At 38.6% G+C, this 20,848-nt stretch overlaps 1 protein-coding gene across 1 annotated transcript in view; it reads left to right on the top strand.

The window, feature by feature from the left end:
* Positions 1-20,848, top strand: part of LOC124794622 — a 212,408-nt gene that overhangs the window by 148,047 nt on the left and 43,513 nt on the right. The window contains exons 16-21 of the mRNA XM_047258114.1: positions 2,063-2,306; positions 4,073-4,349; positions 4,432-4,622; positions 4,705-4,818; positions 15,972-16,089; positions 20,288-20,521. Of these exons, the coding sequence (XP_047114070.1) occupies positions 2,063-2,306; positions 4,073-4,349; positions 4,432-4,622; positions 4,705-4,818; positions 15,972-16,089; positions 20,288-20,521 (1,178 nt within the window). The remainder of the gene's footprint in view (positions 1-2,062; positions 2,307-4,072; positions 4,350-4,431; positions 4,623-4,704; positions 4,819-15,971; positions 16,090-20,287; positions 20,522-20,848) is intronic.

Below are 20,848 nucleotides of genomic sequence, written 5' to 3'. Positions count from 1 at the left end.
GCCATACATGCATACTGTCTGCTTAACATGTTGCAAATAGTTAGTATCAAAGAAATAATAAATTAAAACATACTACTTTATGCGGCAGTTTTTCATGCAGCTTAATGTTTATGATGTCATACTCCTGAACTGTGCTGTACAATGATATAACCTTGCATGTACATTCAGTGCTACATTTGAACACAGTGTGTCGTGAATACCGTTTGTAGTAAAGAAGTGACAAATTGAAACATCAGCCTGATGTGACAGTTCTATTGCATGAACAATGAAAACATAGTTAGCGATAAACTTCTTTTCCTTTCATCATTTTGTAGGGGGTGGAAGTGACACTGAGTAAAAGTTTCAGGAAAGTTTGAAATTATGCTTAAAGTTTGTTGAAAGTCGCTAAGTGCTCTCTTCTCAAATACTGGATGAATAAAATCAGGGTATTCACACTTTGTGGCCTACACTACTACTTCACCCTCACCCTTACCCCTTTGATAGGTAGGTGATTCTAACCTGCAGTGATTCTTTCCAAACAGTAAGTGACATGTGTACTAGGTGTGGTTGAAACTGGTCCATTGGCTTTGGAGGAGATATGGACTATACGGATACATAAATTCATGCATTCACATTTATTATATTTATACATATCTTTTTTTCTGTGATCAGATTTTGATGAACATAAATATATAAGGTGCCCCAAGTTATGTTAAAGGTTTTGAAAACCTCATGAAAACTAGTCTGCCGCTTTTGGAGATTAGCGTGATCAAAGATGGACAGACATGACAGATTGACAGATGTATTATTAATATACTGGTAAGCGGTACATGATGATTTTCATCAATTTGGTCCAAAAGTTTTGAAGAATTTTCAATTTTAGCCATCTCTTTACCCCAGGTTGCCTCCCTCATTATTTGTTCCTTTCTATATTCCATTTGTCTCTACTCCATCTGATAGCAGTGTCTTTCATTGAAATATTGTCACAGGTCATGGAAATATTATTTGATCCACAGCATGTACTTTTTAACTTAAGGAAACTCTTGTTGTATGTGATAGTTATTCACCTTTTGAGGATAATACACCATATCACTTTTGCTCACACTATTCCAGATTTGTTTTAACATGCTTAGCATGAGTCAAGACTAATAGAAGATTTGTTCTGTTTTCTGTAGCAGTAAGAATATCAGACTGTTATCCAACTTAGTGGTTGTCTAATACTTTTGATAACTGCAAAACTTTTTCCTCACTGGTGTGTTGCAGCAAGAGTCATGTTGGCAGTGGTTTGTTAAAACTGTCATTGAACTCTTCTTGTGGAACTGAAATGTTCTTCTAGGCTAATGAATTTTAGTATTTCTTTTTCTGTGCCAATGATCTCCTTTAAGAAACAATATCCAGCCATTCTCCATTGCTTAGCATTGATTCCTAGCATCTGTTTATCTTATTTGGTCATGTGTGTCTACAGTATATTTATTCTGTTGTAACAATAAAAGCTCTTTAGAGACAGCAGCTGAAAAAGTCCACCTTTACTTTAGGAGTATTAAATGTACTCACTCATAAATGTACTCACTCAGTTCACTAGTTTTGAAGTTGTGAAATCTTCGTAGGTTTTTTGTTTTAGAAATGACAGCTTCGGAGTGTTCATATTACTTTATTACTGTATACAGTAAGCAGACAATGAACTTTGCTAAGCTAATGGTGGTGTAATGAAATGGGAGAGGTGGAGGCATAACAGGAATACTGAAAATTGTTAGAAAGCTGGTAATAATTGCTGTTAAAAGTTTGTTTGTGGATTTTTACCTCTTATGGTTGGTGCCTTACTAGCAGGTAACTTCGCTGTGTTGGTAATCAGAGTACTTATTTCCTCCTTGAATGTATATGGTCCTGTTACTCAATGCATCACGATTGTTTCAGAAGGAAAAAAGAGTCATTGTCTACGTGTTCACTTACTTCTCAAAAATTAATCTTTAGAAAATGGCTTTAAGTAGAAGTAGTTCCATTTACATTCCCTTGTGTAGGAAGTTTGTAGTTATGCATGACATTAATAGTAAATTGCTAATGACAGTCCTTCATGCTTCCACAGACCAGCAGTTGGTGAAATGGTAGTAGCTCAGCTTCCCACAGATCCGTTATGGTACAGAGCTAAAATATTGTCAGTACTGCAGAATGGTTACCGTGTTGCTTTCTGCGATATTGGTATTTCACAGAAAGTAGAGAATGTGAGAAGAATCCCTGAGGGATTTGTAAACTTACAACAGATGTCTGTAAGGTGTGAAATTGTTAAGTATTTCATGACGGAGAGTGAGGTGTGGGAAAACTATATAAAGGTTAGTCAAAATGTTGTTGATTCTACCATTATCTTAACTACAAGTGTTTTTGAAATGATGTCTATACAGATTCAAATATAAGTTAGGTCCCATTCATTGTAAAATTATAGTACCTAGAAATACTGAAAAAAAAGTTCAGATAACAGTAAAAGGCACAGTATTGTGCTGTAATTGTGGCTTCTTGGTTTAACATAATAGCTTGTTGCATATTTTGAAGTAAATTTCATCTACTGATCTGTTAAATTAGTTGGTTACCACTCCACTCTTTTGAAATGCTCTGTAACTACGTATCTACTAATGTGAACAAATATTTGTGTTTTACTGATTCACTACTACTACTACGACAGCACTCTGATATGAATTTATATTTATTTTTGGTGATACAGTGATACAGTGATTTGGTGATACAGTGACTTTGCAGTGTGATCAAATCCACATCTTCTATTTTCAACAAATGTACATGATTCATTATTTTGCCAAAAGTTATTTTCTTCGCTTATCTGTTGTTTTTTCCTTTGTTTTTGGTGTTTTCCTGATAGTTCACATGTTTTTTCCTTTCTTTTGTTTTGTTTTAATGACTGCTCATGTCACCACAGTCATGTCATTTCCTGTTTTCTGCATTACCTTTTTGAAAATTTTTTTAGAACTTTATAGCATGGAGCTTTTTGTACAATTATTACTGCATTCTCCTTAAAAAACATTTCAGTGTATATTTTAACATTTTGCTGTTTGGTCGTTTTGTGATCAAATAATAGTTAATTTATAAAAATATTTGACCTATTTTATGCAGTATCGAGTTTGTTTTGAATTACTTCTTCTTCACATATGCTTGAAACAAATAAAATGTTGTATATAATATATAATTTTGGCTATTGTATAACCACTGAAAATTGTGCTTCAAAATCGTAACGTAGTGGAGGAGGAAAAGGAAAAACCAGGGGAAGGGGGGGGGGGGGGGGGGAGGAGGGGGAGAGGGGATAAATGATGACAAAAGGGTAGGATGCAGCAAAATGAAGGGGAAATAGGAAACAGATTATCCTTAGGAAGCTGTGAAATAAGTGGAAGAGAGAGGAAAGCAACAGGATAAAACTTGCAGTATGGTTGTTAGGATTTGCTGGATGGAGGTAAGCCAGATGAAATAGCTGGTTATGTGTAGAGACATTGTTTAAGAATTGACAAGATGTGTTACTTCTAAGAAATTTGAGTGATTTCTTTTATTGTCTCACGTGGCCAGGTCACCGTAATTACTGCTAGAGTTATGCATATTTTCTCTCTCTCTCTCTCTCTCTCTCCCTCCCTCTCCCTCTCCCTCCCTCCCCCCCTCCCCCCTTCCATCCCCCACTATCCCCTCCATTTCTCATCTATATGTTGTCACATTGTGTTGACTTCATTGAATATCTCTGCGTATCACATAACTTACAAATTACGAAGTTGTTGCAGCAATTCTCATTTGAGAGGATGGCCGTTCAGGGCCCTGTCTGACCACCCAGCTTTATGCTTCCTGCGGTTTCTTTAAATTGCCAAAGGCTCTAGATCCATTTCTAAGAACTTTGCCATTGACTGTAGTAGTTAAACAGTTTTCCTTTCTTTTGCAAAAACTTGTCGAGAGAATACCAGCTAATGTCTGACCTTGTGATACTGCATTGCTTTAAGCTTCAATTTGCATGACATGGTTGAATATAGAAACTAAGCATTTAAAATGTATATTTCTAAATTTAGGTAGCTGGTTGGCTATTGTTTTCATTGAAAGTTTTCTTTTTCCTCAGATTGGTGGGAACCTGAAAATGACTATTGTGGGTGCTTATCCCACAAAAGTTATTGCGGATGTTGTAGATAATGTTGTTATCTGTACAGTTGAAGTGAAGAAATGGGATGCTATCGCAGAAGACAAAGGCATTAAAGTTGCAGAGTTGGAGAATAACAGCTTCGTCATATTGTCCACGTTTAACAGTCCAAGGACAATGTTTGTAAGACCAACCTCAAAGAGCATGCAAGAAAAATTTAATAGGATCCTGCAGGATGTTGCTGGTCATGCTTTCAAAGGTCTGTAGGAAAATGTGTGAGGTCATGTATTGTTATGCAGACAAGTTGTACGTTACTTGAAATTTATTTTATCAATTTGCAGCACCACCTATGGGTAGGTTGCCAATTAAAGGTGAAGTCATTGCTTGCAAATACAACAAGGATAACAACTATTACAGAGCAAAAGTGACTGGTTTTGAAAAAGATAAAGTGGTTGTTACTTATTTAGACTTCGGAAACACTGAGCTGGAAGACCTCAGTGATGTCAAAGAACTAAGTGAAGAATTGAAAAATGTATGTACTTTGTTTAAATATGTCTTTATTTCAGCTTAATTATTTCAATAACAATTTAAAAAATACTTTACTTTTCCTCTAGGTTCCTGCATGTGCTGTCAAGGTACACTTGAAGGATGTACCGGAGCTTCCACTTAACACACAGATTGTGGAATTTCTTAGTGAAATTACTTTGAAGGAAACAGATCTCAAAGTGGTAAGACAAGCTGAATACAATTCATATTCATGTCAGATTCCTTTAGTGTAACAGAAATAAAAGTCTGGAACACTAATAATGTGGCATATTACTCTTGACATTTCAAAACAAAACAACTAAAAACTAAGAAGATATTTGTAAGCTGTAGGTGGAAATAATGAATGAAACCATGCAAGCCAGGGAAGAATAAGGAGGTGGTAAATTCTTCTTGTCCTTTAGCATAGTTCTTAAGGTGGTAATGACTAGATGCTGTCCTTGTTCCTCTATCTTGTCTCTCTCCATCAATATGCTGGTAACTTCCTTTCAGGACTCTTAGTAGCGGACAATTTTTGGCAGTATACATGGTGTTCCAGATAAGCTGTTCACATGAAATGTTTCTGGAGCCACTTAAAATATTGTAATTCTGTTTTCTCCCAGGTAAATTGTGGAAAGTCATCACTAAACAACGTATGGTCTCTCTTTCACGGTTATTAGTTACAGTGGTATCAGTAAAAACATTTGCTTTTGTATATGGAACTATGGTAATGTCTGCTGCTAGTATCATAGTTCTAAAGGAAACAAATTCAAAAGCAGTCACCTTTTTAAAATCCAATTAATAGTTCCACAGAAGTTACAATGCATAGAAAATGAACATGAAATATATAGCTGTCTTAAGGGGAAACTTGTTATTTCCTACCAAAAGAAGGAAATGAGGAAACTGCTGCGATACTACTATAAAAGGGCACAGAGAAACTGTGAACTGAATCTTTCATTCTGTCTGTTTTGTTCACATGTATTGAGTGTTGGTCAGGAAGAAAAAAAAGTAGAATGCCTCTGCTGTACAGAATACCCACCTAAATTTCCTGATGCAGTTGTTGTAATAGGGGTAAGACTCCAGTTTGTCAGATACAAAGTGTGAGAGCCATGTGATGAAAACTGTTGCCAGAGACTGGTACCTGTGGTGAGACTTTCCTGAATGTATGCATGGGAAATAGAGAGTAGTTACAGAACAGAGTTGGGAGGGCAATGTATTAGACCTTCTATTAACAGACCTGTGCTTTCAGATTCAACTAACAGATTAGAGCATCAGTTATCAACAGGTTGTTACCACATCAGCGACTGCAGGAGTTAAAAGGAATGCAAAGCAAGTTAGCAAAATAGTTTTGGTTTGTAAGAGTGACGGAAAACATATTGCAGAGTACCTGAGCGGTCAACATAAGAGGATAAAATTGTGGAGACCAAATGGTTAAAGTTCACAAGCATTGTACTATATGCCGTACAGCAACATGTGCCAAATGAAATTGTGAGGCATGGAAAAGAGCCTGTAGTTGGCCTCATGCTGGTTCTCTACAAACTAACGGTGTAAGAAACCAAGAATTTGGGTAGATTGTCTGACATTAGCAGATGATGTGATATTGTCGTAGACCTGCTTTAGCCAATATTGGCTAAAGCAGGTCTACAGGTCTTTACTGAGAAGACACAGTACATGACAAACTTCAAGTCAGCTTCTAAATGGAGAGAAATATCCAGAAGATGGAGATGTTTAAATACCTGGTGGGAGAGCGTTAGGAACTGGTCTGACGACAGGAAAAGAAACATTGTGAACATTGCATTACCAGACAGAGATCTGGCCTCAAGCTTTAGATGTAGCAGGAAGTATGAATATAGTTCTTAAACACGTTCACTGTAACTGACACTTATAAGTGCTACTAACACGTAAAACAGTTTCCACGAACAAGAAGACATTGTTGCAGATGCTTACAAGCATGGTGGATTATTCAGTGTAGTTCTGCAGCTATGAACACGTGCTTGCACAAGGAACAAAGTCTCCAGGAACAATCTTTTGTGCCTACAGTTTTGTTTTCTTGTGCTTAGTTGCCTGTGACATACAGGGTACAAAATCACAGCTAATCAATGAGCACCAGGATCTTCTAGCACTAAACGGAGTAGGAAGAAACAAAAATTTGCTACTGATCAGTTACTGACTGTTTTAGAAAAGTGATTTTGTATTTGACGTTAAAGAATCAGAGGAAGACACCTGGAATCTTGAGAATGCATGAACTCTTGTGTAGTCACTTTTCAAGTAGTTTTGTGACAGTGTAGAATTGGGACATATGGACCTTGAAGATGATGGAATCATTGATGGTGGATAATCCCCACTGGCAGAAGTTAGTATCTCAGGAGAAATGTGGCATGATGAAACACATGATTTGCAGTATCACCCGTCCACAAAACAAGAATGTCTGTTTATTCATCTCACCAGAATACATGAATGGATTTTGTTTTGCTATTAAATACAGATGACGTGAGAGGATAGTTGAAGAAATGAATGACTAGGCTGTAAATTTATTTTTAAGCAATAATACAAAGAACAAGTATAAGATTTGTAGCTGGAAACATGCTTGTAAAAGTGGAATACTTGTCGTCTTGGGTATTTCATTTCATATGGGCAATGTAGGTCGTACCCGTGGTCTAGGGGTAGCGTCTTTGATTCATAATCAAAACGTCTTCGGTCCCGGGTTGGATCCCCGCCACTGCCTAAATTTTGATAAATAATCAGCATTGGCAGCCGAAGACTTAAGCCTCATTCTGCCAATGGCCTTGTCAAAGAGGGCGGAGGAGTGGATAGAGGTTCAGGGCACTCTTGTCCTAGGGGTGGGAAATTGCCCCTAAAGGTGGAAGAATCAGCAATGATCAACGACATGAGGATGCAGAAGACAATGGAAACCACTGCATTAAAGACACATAACGTGTATCCACAGGACATTTGGCCTGTAATTGAAGAAGTGTCATGATCATCTCTCCATTGGCAAAATATTCCGGAATAGTCCCCCATTCGGATCTCCGGGAGGGGACTGCCAAGGGGAAGGTTACCATGAGAAAAAGATTGAATAATCAACGAAAGGATAACTATCTACGAGTCTGGGCGTGGAATGTCAGAAGCTTGAACGTGGTAGGGAAACTAGAAAATCTGAAAAGGGAAATGCAAAGGCTCAATCTAGATATAGTAGGGATCAGTGAAGTGAAGTGGAAGGAAGACAAGGATTTCTGGTCAGATGAGTATCGGGTAATATCAACAGCAGCAGAAAATGGTATAACAGGTGTAGGATTTGTTATGAATAGGAAGGTAGGGCAGAGGGTGTGTTACTGTGAACAGTTCAATGACTGGGTTGTTCTAATCAGAATCGACAGCAGACCAACACCGACAACGATAGTTCAGGTACACATGCCGACGTCGCAAGCTGAAGATGAACAGATAGAGAAAGTGTATGAGGATATTGAAAGGGTAATGCAGTATGTAAAGGGGGACGAAAATCTAATAGTCGTGGGCGACTGGAATGCAGTTGTAGGAAAAGGAGTAGAAGAAATGGTTACAGGAGAATATGGACTTGGGACAAGGAATGAAAGAGGAGAAAGACTAATTGAGTACTGTGACAAGTTTCAGCTAGTAATAGCGAATACCCTGTTCAAGAATCACAAGAGGAGGAGGTATACTTGGAAAAGGCCGGGAGATACGGGAAGATTTCAATTAGATTACATCATGGTCAGACAGAGATTCAAAAAATCAGATACTGGATTGTAAGGCGTACCCAGGAGCAGATATAGACTCAGATCACAGTATAGTAGTGATGAAGAGTAGGCTGAAGTTCAAGCCATTAGTCAGGAAGAATCGATACGCAAAGAAGTGGGATACGGAAGGACTAAGGAATGACGAGATACGTTTGAAGTTCTCTAACGCTATAGATACAGCAATAAGGAATAGCGCAGTAGGCAGTACAGTTGAAGAGGAATGGACATCTCTAAAAAGGGCCATCACAGAAGTTGGGAAGGAAAACATAGGTACAAAGAAGGTAGCTGCAAAGAAACCATGGGTAACAGAAGAAATACTTGAGTTGATTGATGAAAGGAGGAAGTACAAACATGTTCCGGGAAAATCAGGAATACAGAAATACAAGTTGCTGAGGAATGAAATAAATAGGAAGTGCAGGGAAGCTAAGACGAAATGGCTGCAGGAAAAATGTGAAGACATCGAAAAAGATATGATTGTCGGAAGGACAGACTCAGCATACAGGAAAGTCAAAACAACCTTTGGTGACATTAAAAGCAACGGTGGTAACATTAAGAGTGCAACGGGAATTCCACTGTTAAATGCAGAGGAGAGAGCAGATGGGTGGAAAGAATACATTGAAAGCCTCTAAGAGGGTGAAGATTTGTCTGATGTGACAGAAGAAGAAACAGGAGTCGATTTAGAAGAGAGAGGGGATCCCGCATTAGAATCGGAATTTAAAAGACCTTTGGAGGACTTACGGTCAAATAAGGCAGAAGGGATAGATAACATTCCATCAGAATTTCTAAAACCATTGGGGGAAGGGGCAACAAAACGACTATTCATGTTGGTGTGTAGAATATATGAGTCTGGCGACATACCATCTGACTTTCGGAAAAGCATCATCCACACAATTCCGAAGACGGCAAGAGCTGACAAGTGCGAGAATTATCGCACAATCAGCTTAACAGCTCATGCATCGAAGCTGCTTACAAGAATAATATACAGAAGAACGGAAAAGAAAATTGAGAATGCACTAGGTGACGATCAGTTTGGCTTTAGGAAAAGTAAAGGGACGAGAGAGGCAATTCTGACGTTACGGCTACTAATGGAAGCAAGGCTAAACGAAAATCAAGACACTTTCATAGGATTTGTTGACCTGCAAAAAGCGTTCGACAATATAAAATGGTGCAAGCTGTTTGAGATTCTGAAAAAAGTAGGGGTAAGCTATAGGGAGAGACGGGTCGTATACAATATGTACAACAACCAAGAGGGAATAATAAGAGTGGATGATCAAGAACGAAGTGCTCGTATTCAGAAGGGTGTAAGACAAGGCTGTAGCCTTTCGCCCCTACTCTTCAATCTGTACATCGAGGAAGCAATGATGGAAATAAAAGAAAGGTTCAGGAGTGGAATTACAATACAAGGTGAAAGGATATCAATGATACTATTCGCTGATGACATTGCTATCCTGAGTGAAAGTGAAGTAGAATTAAATGATCTGCTGAACGGAATGAACAGTCTAATGAGTACACAGTATGGTTTGAGAGTAAATCAGAGAAAGAGGAAGGTAATGAGAAGTAGTAGAAATGAGAACAGCGAGAAACTTAACATCAGGATTGATGGTCACGAAGTCAATGAAGTTAAGGAATTCTGCTACCTAGGCAGTAAAATAACCAACGACGGATGGAGCAAGGAGGACATCAAAAGCAGACTCGCTATGGCAAAAAAGGCATTTCTGGCGAAGAGAAGTCTACCAATATCAAATACCGGCCTTAATTTGAGGAAGAAATTTCTGAGGATGTACGTCTGGAGTACAGCATTGTATGGTAGTGAAACATGGACTGTGGGCAAACCGGAACAGAAGAGAATCGAAGCATTTGAGATGTGGTGCTATAGACGAATGTTAAAAATTTGGTGGACTGATAAGATAAGGAATGAGGAGGTTCTACGCAGAATCGGAGAGGAAAGGAATATGTGGAAAACACTGATAAGGAGAAGGGACAGGATGATAGGACATCTGCTAAGACATGAGGGAATGACTTCCATGGTACTAGAGGGAGCTGTAGAGGGCAAAAACTGTAGAGGAAGACAGAGATTGGATTACGTCAAGCAAATAATTGAGGACGTGGGTTGCAAGTGCTACACTGAGATGAAGAGGTTAGCACAGGAAAGGAATTCGTGGCGGGCCGCATCAAACCAGTCAGTAGACTGATGACAAAAAAAAATGGGCAATGTGAAATGTGGGCAAGTGCAAGATTACTGGAAAAAATCCTCTGCTTCAAAATAGAGGAACAACAATGCGTTTGAGCAGTCATTTTAAGCTCATTACATTTTGTTAGAAATCCTCAGCAAGGATGCACAAAACGAGATGATGAGAGTATATAAAATATGACCTAAAATAAATTATTTTAATAATAGAATGTCATTTGTATTATCCAAGAAGAGACCTTATCATTAGATGAATTAATGATTATTTTGAGGGGGTGTTTGTCCTTTTGGCTACATATGTGAAACTAAAGGCACAAATATGGCATTACAATGGTTTTATAAATAAGTGTGCCATGTACATTGGAATGCTTATGATGTGTTTGAAACTCTCATGCTGAAAAGGCTTTTTTACAGTTTGTTTTTATTTTTTATAGAAATACATGTTGGACACCATATTCATATGGGCAGTTATTACAACAGTTTTACATTATCTAAAACCTTATTGTATCTGAAAACGCATTGCAATTGGAGACTAAGGTTATATTGGAGGAACACCTGCAAAGAAATTGAATCTTTAAAGCTGCATAAAGGAATTAGATTTCGCAGTGGACAAACTGGTTTCATGCAGGAATTACAGTTGCTCTCTATATGCAAAGCATGATGATCGGAAAGTAGAAGAGTGGAGGAGAGGTTGGCCACACTTCCACTGAATTTCACATTAGAATGCTAAAAATGAAGAATTGATGCCAGCATATACTTCCAAAACCACTGCCATTTGTCAATTGCAATATGAATATGTCTGGGATTGGTAGGCCACATCCTACATAAGCGACAGAAGAGGCAGACAGCACACGACAGCTGATGAGACACCACTGCAGGAATGTTTACGGAAGTGTCCTACGTGGGTGACGTTCTTGGCGCTGCCTGTCCTCTGCTACAACTAGCGACGTTTGAATTCAAACGTGTTTGAATCTTGTTGCTGCAGCACGTGTGACGTTGAGGGCAACAGCCATGTGTCTTTTCGGCAAAGCAGTGGAGAGTGGACGTGACGGCAGCTGTGAAATACTTACCATCTAGTTTTAAGAAAACTATTTGTTGAAAAAATTTGATTCTTCCACATCTTATAGCTTGATATCTTTGCTTGTTAAAGGTCTGAATTTATTTTCGTTATTCATTGTAGTTACTGTGCTGCACAAAACTGAGTACATGCCTGCACACAATTTTTAAGAATGTGCAGAGCTAAAATCACATTGCATAGACTTTCTGTATAGTTCATTTAGACCATACATTATTGCATATGAAATATAACAGACATGTCTAAACTGAATTTAAAGTTGAGACTGGAATAACCTCTCTTCATTCTTTAGGTATTTGCAGTTATATCTGCGGACAGGTCGCATCAGTGCATCCGAATCCTTTCGTGCTCTTCAGGAATCAAGTGGTTGTAAAAATCGTTGAATCTCATAAGTGGGTCAAGATATCAAAATGATGTTTTTTGGAAAGATAGATAGATAGATAGATAGAGAGAGAGAGAGAGAGAGAGAGAGAGAGAGAGAGAGAGAGAGAAAGCAAGTCATGAAGTGTAAAAAGTGCATTGAACTGGGCAAGCATACAGTCACAACTAATGAGTGCAGAGACTGGTGAACAATCCTGTAAATTGTTGGACAGCTGTGTAATTAAACATGATTAGGGACCGTTTTGTTTTATAACATGTATTCTTAATAATTTGAAAGGATCCGTCCCGCCCCCCCCCCCCCCCCCCCCCCAAATATAAAATTCGTTTTTTGTTTAATGTTTTATAATTGTTTCAGTGTTTTCAAAGCCAAGTTTTTTCTTCTTCACCAAAGACCTGCATTTGTTCATTATTTAAAATATAGTTTCTTTGCACTGGTAATAAATAAGAGACTCTAGAAAGGTTGTTTGAAGTAATGTTAGTAATGTTTGCAAACAAGTGCAAAAGATGCTTGTGTGTGTTAATTTAGCTGTCAGTGTTACATGTAAAGAACACTAACTTCAGGGTTTTGCTAGAGTACGATTTCAGCTACCAGCACAAGCACAATTAAGTTACCATTTTGTGATTAATGGCTCATATTTACGTCTTCGGTGAAAGTGTTAAAAGACTAGAACTTGTGGAACAAAGAATTCCCGAGAGGATATTGGGTTCTCGAAAAACAAGAGATAGTTAATATAGAAGGCGAGTGAACCAAGAACAGTACACCCAGTTAGGGAGAGTATTGGACAGTATCAGCAAAAGGAGCAGCATGTTCTTAAGAAACTCGTTTAGAATGGGACACAGGACATTAACTCGCCAAATTAAACAGTTTCTTGGGAGTAAGAGAACCAAAGTACATTGGATCCAAGAGATTCAAAAGGGATCGGGAAGAAATGGGAATACAGGAACACAGAGATTTACAACAGGCCGAATTTCAAATCCAGTATTCAGGCTCTCACAGGTTTCAAGGACAGCAAAATCGTCATGGACAGAAGAGTGAAGACTCTTGCAAAATATGAGGATAAAGATGGCCAAAATCAGTGTGCCCTGGAGACCAAGTCAAGAAACATTAAAAGAGTGCAGTAGATTTAATAAATAAGGCATGGTTGACCAGTGATTAAGACAACAAGTTTACAGCTTTTATTTGTATTGTATAGTCAGGGTGTATACGACCCGGGACAACCGGGAAAAACCCGAGAATTTTTTCATCCGGGAGAAAACCAGGAAAAATCCGGGAATTTTTCGGAATTCCGGGAATTTTTCATTGTTTTAGCTTTCAGTTAAATTTTTGTAGTTTTGATTGCAGAATTGATCCTCTAGCAAAGAATGTTATTATATCCTGCTACTGGAGGATGATACTGCAGCAATAAAATATAAACGAGAGGGAAAAAAATAAAACTTTACTGGCAAAGGAAATATTAGGTTCGTTTGACCAGTTGCCAGCGATCTGTTGTGCATGCGCATTTGACTCGCGTATAAGCAGGACCTTCTCCCGCTTCCCGCTACTTGAAGTTTGGCTATTACCTGTATCGGTAGTAGCAGCAATCAGCCAGATGCAAATGAGAAAAAATTTTCTCGCGCGCCCTAGCTGCCAGATTCGCGCTCGCACAGAGTTGTCTGAGTTGTAGTGGGGAGGGGGCTAGTCTCCACGTGACCTGTGTTTACGTGAAGTGATTTTGCTGCTTCTCTTCGTGTGCAGCTCCAACGTCAAATGAAAACGAAACGGATTTCTATGGCCGGTAGCTATCGAGTGAATTAAAATACATTCACATAATTACGGAGGACAAAAGTATATTATTAATTTCAGTTTTCCGATTTTATTTTATTTCGACGTTAGTAGCAGTCAAGCATTAATTGCCTTGCAGAGCAATAAAATTATTTTTGCAAGTTTGCTAAAGAAATTTGGCTTTATTAATCTTTCTGCTGAGACAATCATTTTATTTGAAACAAAGTGTTTCGTTCTACAGTATTGGCTAGTTCCAACTGTTCGCTGAATTTCAAGTGCACGTTATCATCGTCTGCCGTGTATGGCATTATGCCATAATAAAGAACCAAAAATCAGATCGTAGAGTACTGGTACTCCAAGAAAATTTACATACCAAAAACCACCCTGAAAAGCTTGATGCGACCTACTTCATTGTGAATCTGGAAAAAGCCAATTTGCGCTTCAAGCCGAATTATGCATTTTAGTATGGTTTACGAAATTCCGATGCTCTTTGGAGTATCCTCTGATGCCTTGTTTCTTTTATTGTGTAATGCGAGCTCCCTTAGTGTTTTATGCACACGAACATGCGGGCTTCCTACACCACCGTAGTTGCACACGCACAATAATGCCTGTTTTCTGGCGCTCTCTGGCAACTGGTAAATCGAACCTAACAGTCTCCAGATAGTATTGCGAACGGTGGTTAGAAAAGTGTTACTTTCAAAGTAAATTTCTTTTTACGCAAGATGAATTATGTTACGTGTGAGAAAGTGGGATGGATTTCTAAATCACAGAGTGTTCGAAACTGAACTTTTTGAGGTCCAGTCACTTACAAGAATTTCGAGCCGAGACATTTACGTCATAATTTTAAATTTACTGGCACATTTGTGTGATGTATCTTAAAGTATAACACACGCAAAAAAGATCAACATTACATGTGAAAACTTAGCTTCTGTTGTTGAGTGTTAATCTTAGAGACTAATATTATGTGTGAAAGCTTAGCTTTTCTTGTAGATATATGGTACTGTATATATTAATGTAAACCGTTAACTTTTCCTCTTGTGTGTTCGCATGTAACCAGTGATCTTGCTATTGGCTGACTATAACACGTGTCCTATGCTCTGAATAGCTGCTGTCATCGGCTGGCGAGATCTTGTGGCTTGAGATATGACTCGCTTACGAAAGGACATCGCAACCTCCGGAGACTTAACGCGCTGTTTTTGGTGCAATTCGAATTTATACTTTCGTAATACGAAAATATGCAGTGTATATGTTGCTGCAAATCAAAGGACTTTCCAAAACTTCTCTCCTTTTTTATTAGAAGTCTCTCCAAAACTTCTCTGCCCCGTCTTTTCTTTTTTTTTCCGGGAGGTTTTACATGATTGTATAGAACGTTAACCATTCAAAGGATTGATAAGTTTTACAGTTCCGAGGGAAAATCTACGGAAAACCTACTGTCATTTAGCACAGAAAAAGTCTATTTTCGCCAGGGAAAAAGCATATTTTTTAAACGGGATATCCGGGAGAAATCGGGGAATAATCCGGGAATTTTTTTTCCTTGGCCCCGTATACACCCTGATAGTTCAGCGATTATCCATTTAACATATTGCCAATGAGTTTTGTTGATGCAGGTTGCGATAATTTACCAGATCTGAGTACGCACTAGCCCTCTTCCTTTTTACCCGCCACTAACTCCCAACCACCTAAACTATTCCATGGCACTGTAGCCATTTGATGTACTGATCATAATTGATGTGTATGATGATATTTGAATTGCTGGCATTACTCCACCCTTCTAGTGTCCCCCTCTTTAGTATCAAGCTGCAGTGCTAAGAAACCATATGATCACAAAGTAACAAAGTCAATTAATATGATTTCTTGCTATAAGAATAGCCATTCAGTTTACAGTTTATTCGGATGTGCTCATGATAGTTCCGCATGTGATATAGCCCAGGTTTCAGTTATGAAGAAGCGTGGAGGTGTATGTATTTTAAACGTCTGGTACTGAATTTTTTCTCATCAAGAATGGTAATTTCTGGTGACACTGATTAAAATCAAACAATTATTTATATGTCATTAAAAATGTTAATATGCTGATAAATTGTGACCCGTCCATGCCCATGCCCACGCGCACACAATAGCTGTGTTATCACGAAGCCAGTGAGAGTTTTTATGGTCTTTGGAATTACTGGTAATGGAGCATATCTTTGATTCTGTTGCAGAAATTTGGTGACATAAAAGACGGGGTGGATTTGTTCATGGATGGAACACACATAAATGCAAAAATAAAATCCTTGTTAGACCCATCTTGGCAGCAACTTAATAAGACAGATGTGCCAGGTAAGTTGAGACTTCACTATGGGATTAGTCTTGTTTCATAAATCTTTTTGTATACTGTAATATTCTGTCGATAGTTAGTGTTTTTTTGACACCACAGTTTATTTTTCTCTATAAAATATCCACCACAGGGAGATGAGATATTAGTAAACATTAGCACATGGCAAGTAGTGTATTGTCAGTACTGTTCCATTTATATTAATATTGTAAAATTTCAGTGAGAAGTATTGAGACTAATTTCAGCAGCTGTTCAGATTAGCTGGGTATACAGTAAATGTGTGTTGTGTTATTTTGATATTTAATGGAAGAGTAGCATGTAACTCTATCAGAAGAGAAATTCACATGAGAAAATATGGAGACAGAATTGCTGGACATTGCTTCATTTTAGGAGGCAAAATTTTTAGTACTACTGGTGGACTCATTGAAACTCCACAAACCCAGCCTTGCCATTCTTACTTATCCTCCCAATACCAGCACACCTCCCATCCAAGCACAACCTTACCCAACTCACTCTAACACTTCACAATCTTGACCAACATTCAGTCCTAAATCTCCCATCTAGATCTCTCTCTGATTCTCGGACATAAATTCTTTCTGAGGGCTAACATTCAGTCTCTCACCAAATGGAAATACCATTTCACCGCCGACTCCCAACCCAAAATCAACAAGGTTCATATCAAACCCTGCCTAAAACATTTCCAGTCCAGATCCCAGAGGAATCCTCCTCATCTTTCCCAAAACCATTCTCTCTAGGCAGTGTGCACTGCACATTCATTTCTGAAAAATATCCGTGAAACCCCAAACCTTAGAATAGTCTGCCTTGAGGTCACGATTAGTTAGATACTCAACTTTACTGTCATCCTTAATGTGAACAAGTTTTCATGACGAGGGTACTTAAACATGTGAAATGTATGGCAGAGGGGTATCATGAGCCCTTGGACACCATGATACAGATAATATTCCTACTGACCCCACTCGTTTCATGCACACTGAGCTGGCATAAAATCCGTAAAGTGCTAGGTTCCTCATAAGGACCCATAACTGACTATAGAATTCCTTACATCTCCTAATTAATGCAGTGCCACCTTTTATCTACTTCCCAAAATACAAACCATCTTGTGCATCCTATATTATCTGGCTCCCAGGCTGCCACTGCTGGTTGACCAGCACTTGAAGTCCATCACATACAGCCTCGGAATGTCTCAAATCCATTCCCATCCCTTTCCAACATGCAACTCTTCTTGTTACTGTTGATACAGCCTCACTCTATGCCAACATCCTGTATATGCGCAGCATCTCAACCCTAGAATACCATCTATCCAACCTGAAAGTTTTCCTAAAACCACATTTATCAACCTATTTAACTCCATTCTGACCAGTAACTACTTCACCATTGAGGGCCCAAACCTACAAACAAATTGGGGGCTTCTACGGGAACCAGTACGGCCCTGTCCTGCACTAACATTTTCATGGATTGCATGTAAGAGACATTCCTCAAGATTCAGAAACAGGCCCTTGGCTTAAAACAGATTTGTATAGGATGTATCCATAGTCTGGACTCAGCAGTGTAAAGGGTGGGGTGGGGGGAGGGGGTGGGCTCTTCTAGTTATCCAACAGCTTAACTCCTTTTCCCTGCACATTTTTTCAAATCCAGAGCCACCTTCCTCAACATTGACCTTGACCCCACTGAGGATGACATCCAAATGTGCGTCCACATAAAGCCAACCATTGAGAAACATTACCTACAATTTGACAGTTGCCACTACTTCCACATCAAACGCACCCATCGCTACAGCCTAGGAGTTTATGCCAACTGTATCTATTCCACCACCAAATTGTTCAATACTATTTTCCAAGCTTTCCTCTTCTGTAACTGCCACAAGGATATTATTCTCAAACATATCTCCCATGCACTATTCCTCTCTTCAACTGTCTAATAAACGATATGACTTTGTCAGGTGAAGCCCCAAAATGAGATCTTTTCTCAGATGCCCTCCACATGCCACCTACTGTTGCCATCTTAACCTCCTAGTCAAGCCACTTGACATTCCAGTTATATTATCCCTAACCCAAAGAGCCTACCCCTGCAATTATTTTCACTGTAAAACCTGCATCACGCATCCATTTGCTCCATCCCCTTCACAAGTAAACCGTAAAATTCTTGAGAAACCACACGTTGTTGACCTACTAATTTGCATCAATCACACAGTCTTCTACGTAGGAATGATTATCGCTACATTAGCTTGCTGCATACACAGCATATAATTAACTGTCCATCTTGACACGAAGTACACAGTTGTTCAATATGTTCTGTAGCATGACTCAGGTGATTAGAGTGTCTGCTACCTCACAGGGGGCTATTTGAATCTAGTTCCCATAAACTCTGGAAAAGGAAACTTGCTCTCCAACATACAGTTGTATCCTGACTCTCTGGGACTTAATATTTGTTAACTTACAATCTCCCCTTTTCTCTCTTCTTGTCCATCTCCTTTTCCTCCTGCTTTTAATTTCATTATTATTTTCATTTCTCTTAATCCATCTTCATTTCTCTCTCTCTCTCTCTCTCTCTCTCTCTCTCTCTCTCTCTCTCTCTCTCTCTCTCTCTCTTTCTCTGTCCTCAAGTACCGAGAGGTTGACACAATGTGTACCAATGAATGTATTATCATTGACCCCCCACCCCCAAATGCCTACCCTTTCATCATTGTCCCTCCTTGCCCTTACAGGAGGGCTGTCTTTCTCATCCTGGCTGACACGCCCTTTCTTGTTAGCATATCCATTTTTCCTCACTGAGGAAGGAACTGACAATTCTGAAACTAAGATAATTTAATGTGCTATTGTATATTTTTGTCACTAGTATCAGAACTTTTGCCTCTAGACGGTAAGTACTAACCATCAGTTCTCTTGTAGTTGTATAATATGCAAAACTGAGCATTTAGTGCTCCATTTCATTAAGTGCATTCATTGTATGAGAACAGCTGTTCTTGTCATCGGGTACCAACCTGGTACGTGTGCCAATCACTCTGACATACGTATTTGCAGCCTGTCGTATTTTAATAAATAGTAATATGGAAATGAGAACTTGTTCGATTGCATCACTTCGAGCTGGGAAAAAAAGGTAGTCACTAGAGTAGGGCCATCTTCAATTAACAAAAAAGAAGACATTCAAGGCAGCTGTCTTCGATAAAAGGTCATTGCGACAGTCCTTTTGGGTTAAACAAACTCAAGAACCTTTTACAGTGTGTTTGGTCCGACAAGAATACAAAAGAAATCTTACTCCAACATGACAATGCGTGCATATGCAGAAGTCTCAGAACCCAGGCACTCGGTCATGACATTGGGCTGCACATCATTGCATCATCCACCCTGTTGCCAAGACCTGGTGCCCTTCAGTTTGGTTCTGCCACTTAAAGGATTCTCTGCACGGAACAAACTTTGAAGATTATGAAGCGTAATTCATGCTGTGAAAATGTGGCGATGAGCACTAGACAAGACCTTTTACCAACAGGGAATACATACTCTTATACAACTCTGGCATAAGGTCATAGAATGTGATGGGGACTGTGTTGGAAAATAGTACATGTAAGAGAAATGTTGGTTAATATTGTCATCAAATTGTAACTATCAGAATAAAGATGTTCTGAGGAGGAAAAAAAAGAAAAAGTGAAATTGTCTCGTACATCCAGGCAAGGCCGATGACCATTTTAAATGCATTCACATGCATAGAAGCATAAGATAGTGATCTGGATCCACATAAAGTTACATAGCAGTCTCCTGTTTGCTGCATCTCAAAGAAGATGAACAGTGGAAGATAATCACTTCTTTGATCATGTGGATTTAAGGAATGTTCCTTCACTGAGAACAAACGTAAAATAAATCTTGGGTCAGATGAAGGCAAGGAAACAATACTTGAAATAGGAACATACCTAATAAAGCTATGCGTCATTCAAACGACTATCCAGATTGATAACTACTTGCAGTGTTAATATTATCTTTTGTAGCTTTTACACCTTGAAAACTATACAGCTCATTTTGCAGGTGAGCTGAATCCATACTTGGTGTGTTCTATTTGTGTTTTAATTACAACAGCAATTTTTGACATGTTTAATCTTACTCATTATCAATCCATCTATGCCACATGACTTGTTTTGGTATCTGTTGCAATCATTATGTACATTACGTTGTTTTTTTTTTATTTTTCCAGCTCTATACTTCTATGAAAACTTGAAATTTGTTGACCTGAATGTTGGGGAAGAAATAAGTATGGCAATTTGTCATGTGCAAGCTCCTGACATAATTTTTGGTTTTAAGGAAGGCAGTTCTGTTATGCAGTATATCATGACAGTTATGCAAGAAAAGGTGGATGAGTATTGCAACCAAGTAGACAAAGAAAGTTTCCTACCCAGGAAATATGAAATGTGCTTGGCAGAGTATGAAGGTAAGAGGAAAAAGTATTTGTATACAAAATGGTCTTGTAAAAATGGTGCTATCTTTCAGAAAGATTCTTAGAAAGTTATCGAAAATCGACGTATTCCTTTTACTTGCAAAAAGAGTTACCTACATTCACCATATCTACACTGAGGTGACGCAGATCATAGGATTGCAATAAGCACATGTACAGATAGCGGTGGCATCGCATGTGCATGATATAAAAGGGTGGTGCATTAGCGGAGTTGTAATTTTGTACCCAGGTGATTCACGTGAATAGGTTTCCGAAGTGATAATGGCCTCACAACAGGAATTAACAAACTTTGAACATGGAACG

The sequence above is a fragment of the Schistocerca piceifrons genome, chromosome 4, assembly GCF_021461385.2.
Source record: "Schistocerca piceifrons isolate TAMUIC-IGC-003096 chromosome 4, iqSchPice1.1, whole genome shotgun sequence".
In the NCBI taxonomy this organism is placed as follows: Eukaryota; Metazoa; Arthropoda; class Insecta; order Orthoptera; family Acrididae; genus Schistocerca; species Schistocerca piceifrons.
The sequence above is the reverse complement of the archived record's forward strand: the minus strand, read 5'-3'. Positions and strand labels throughout refer to the sequence as shown.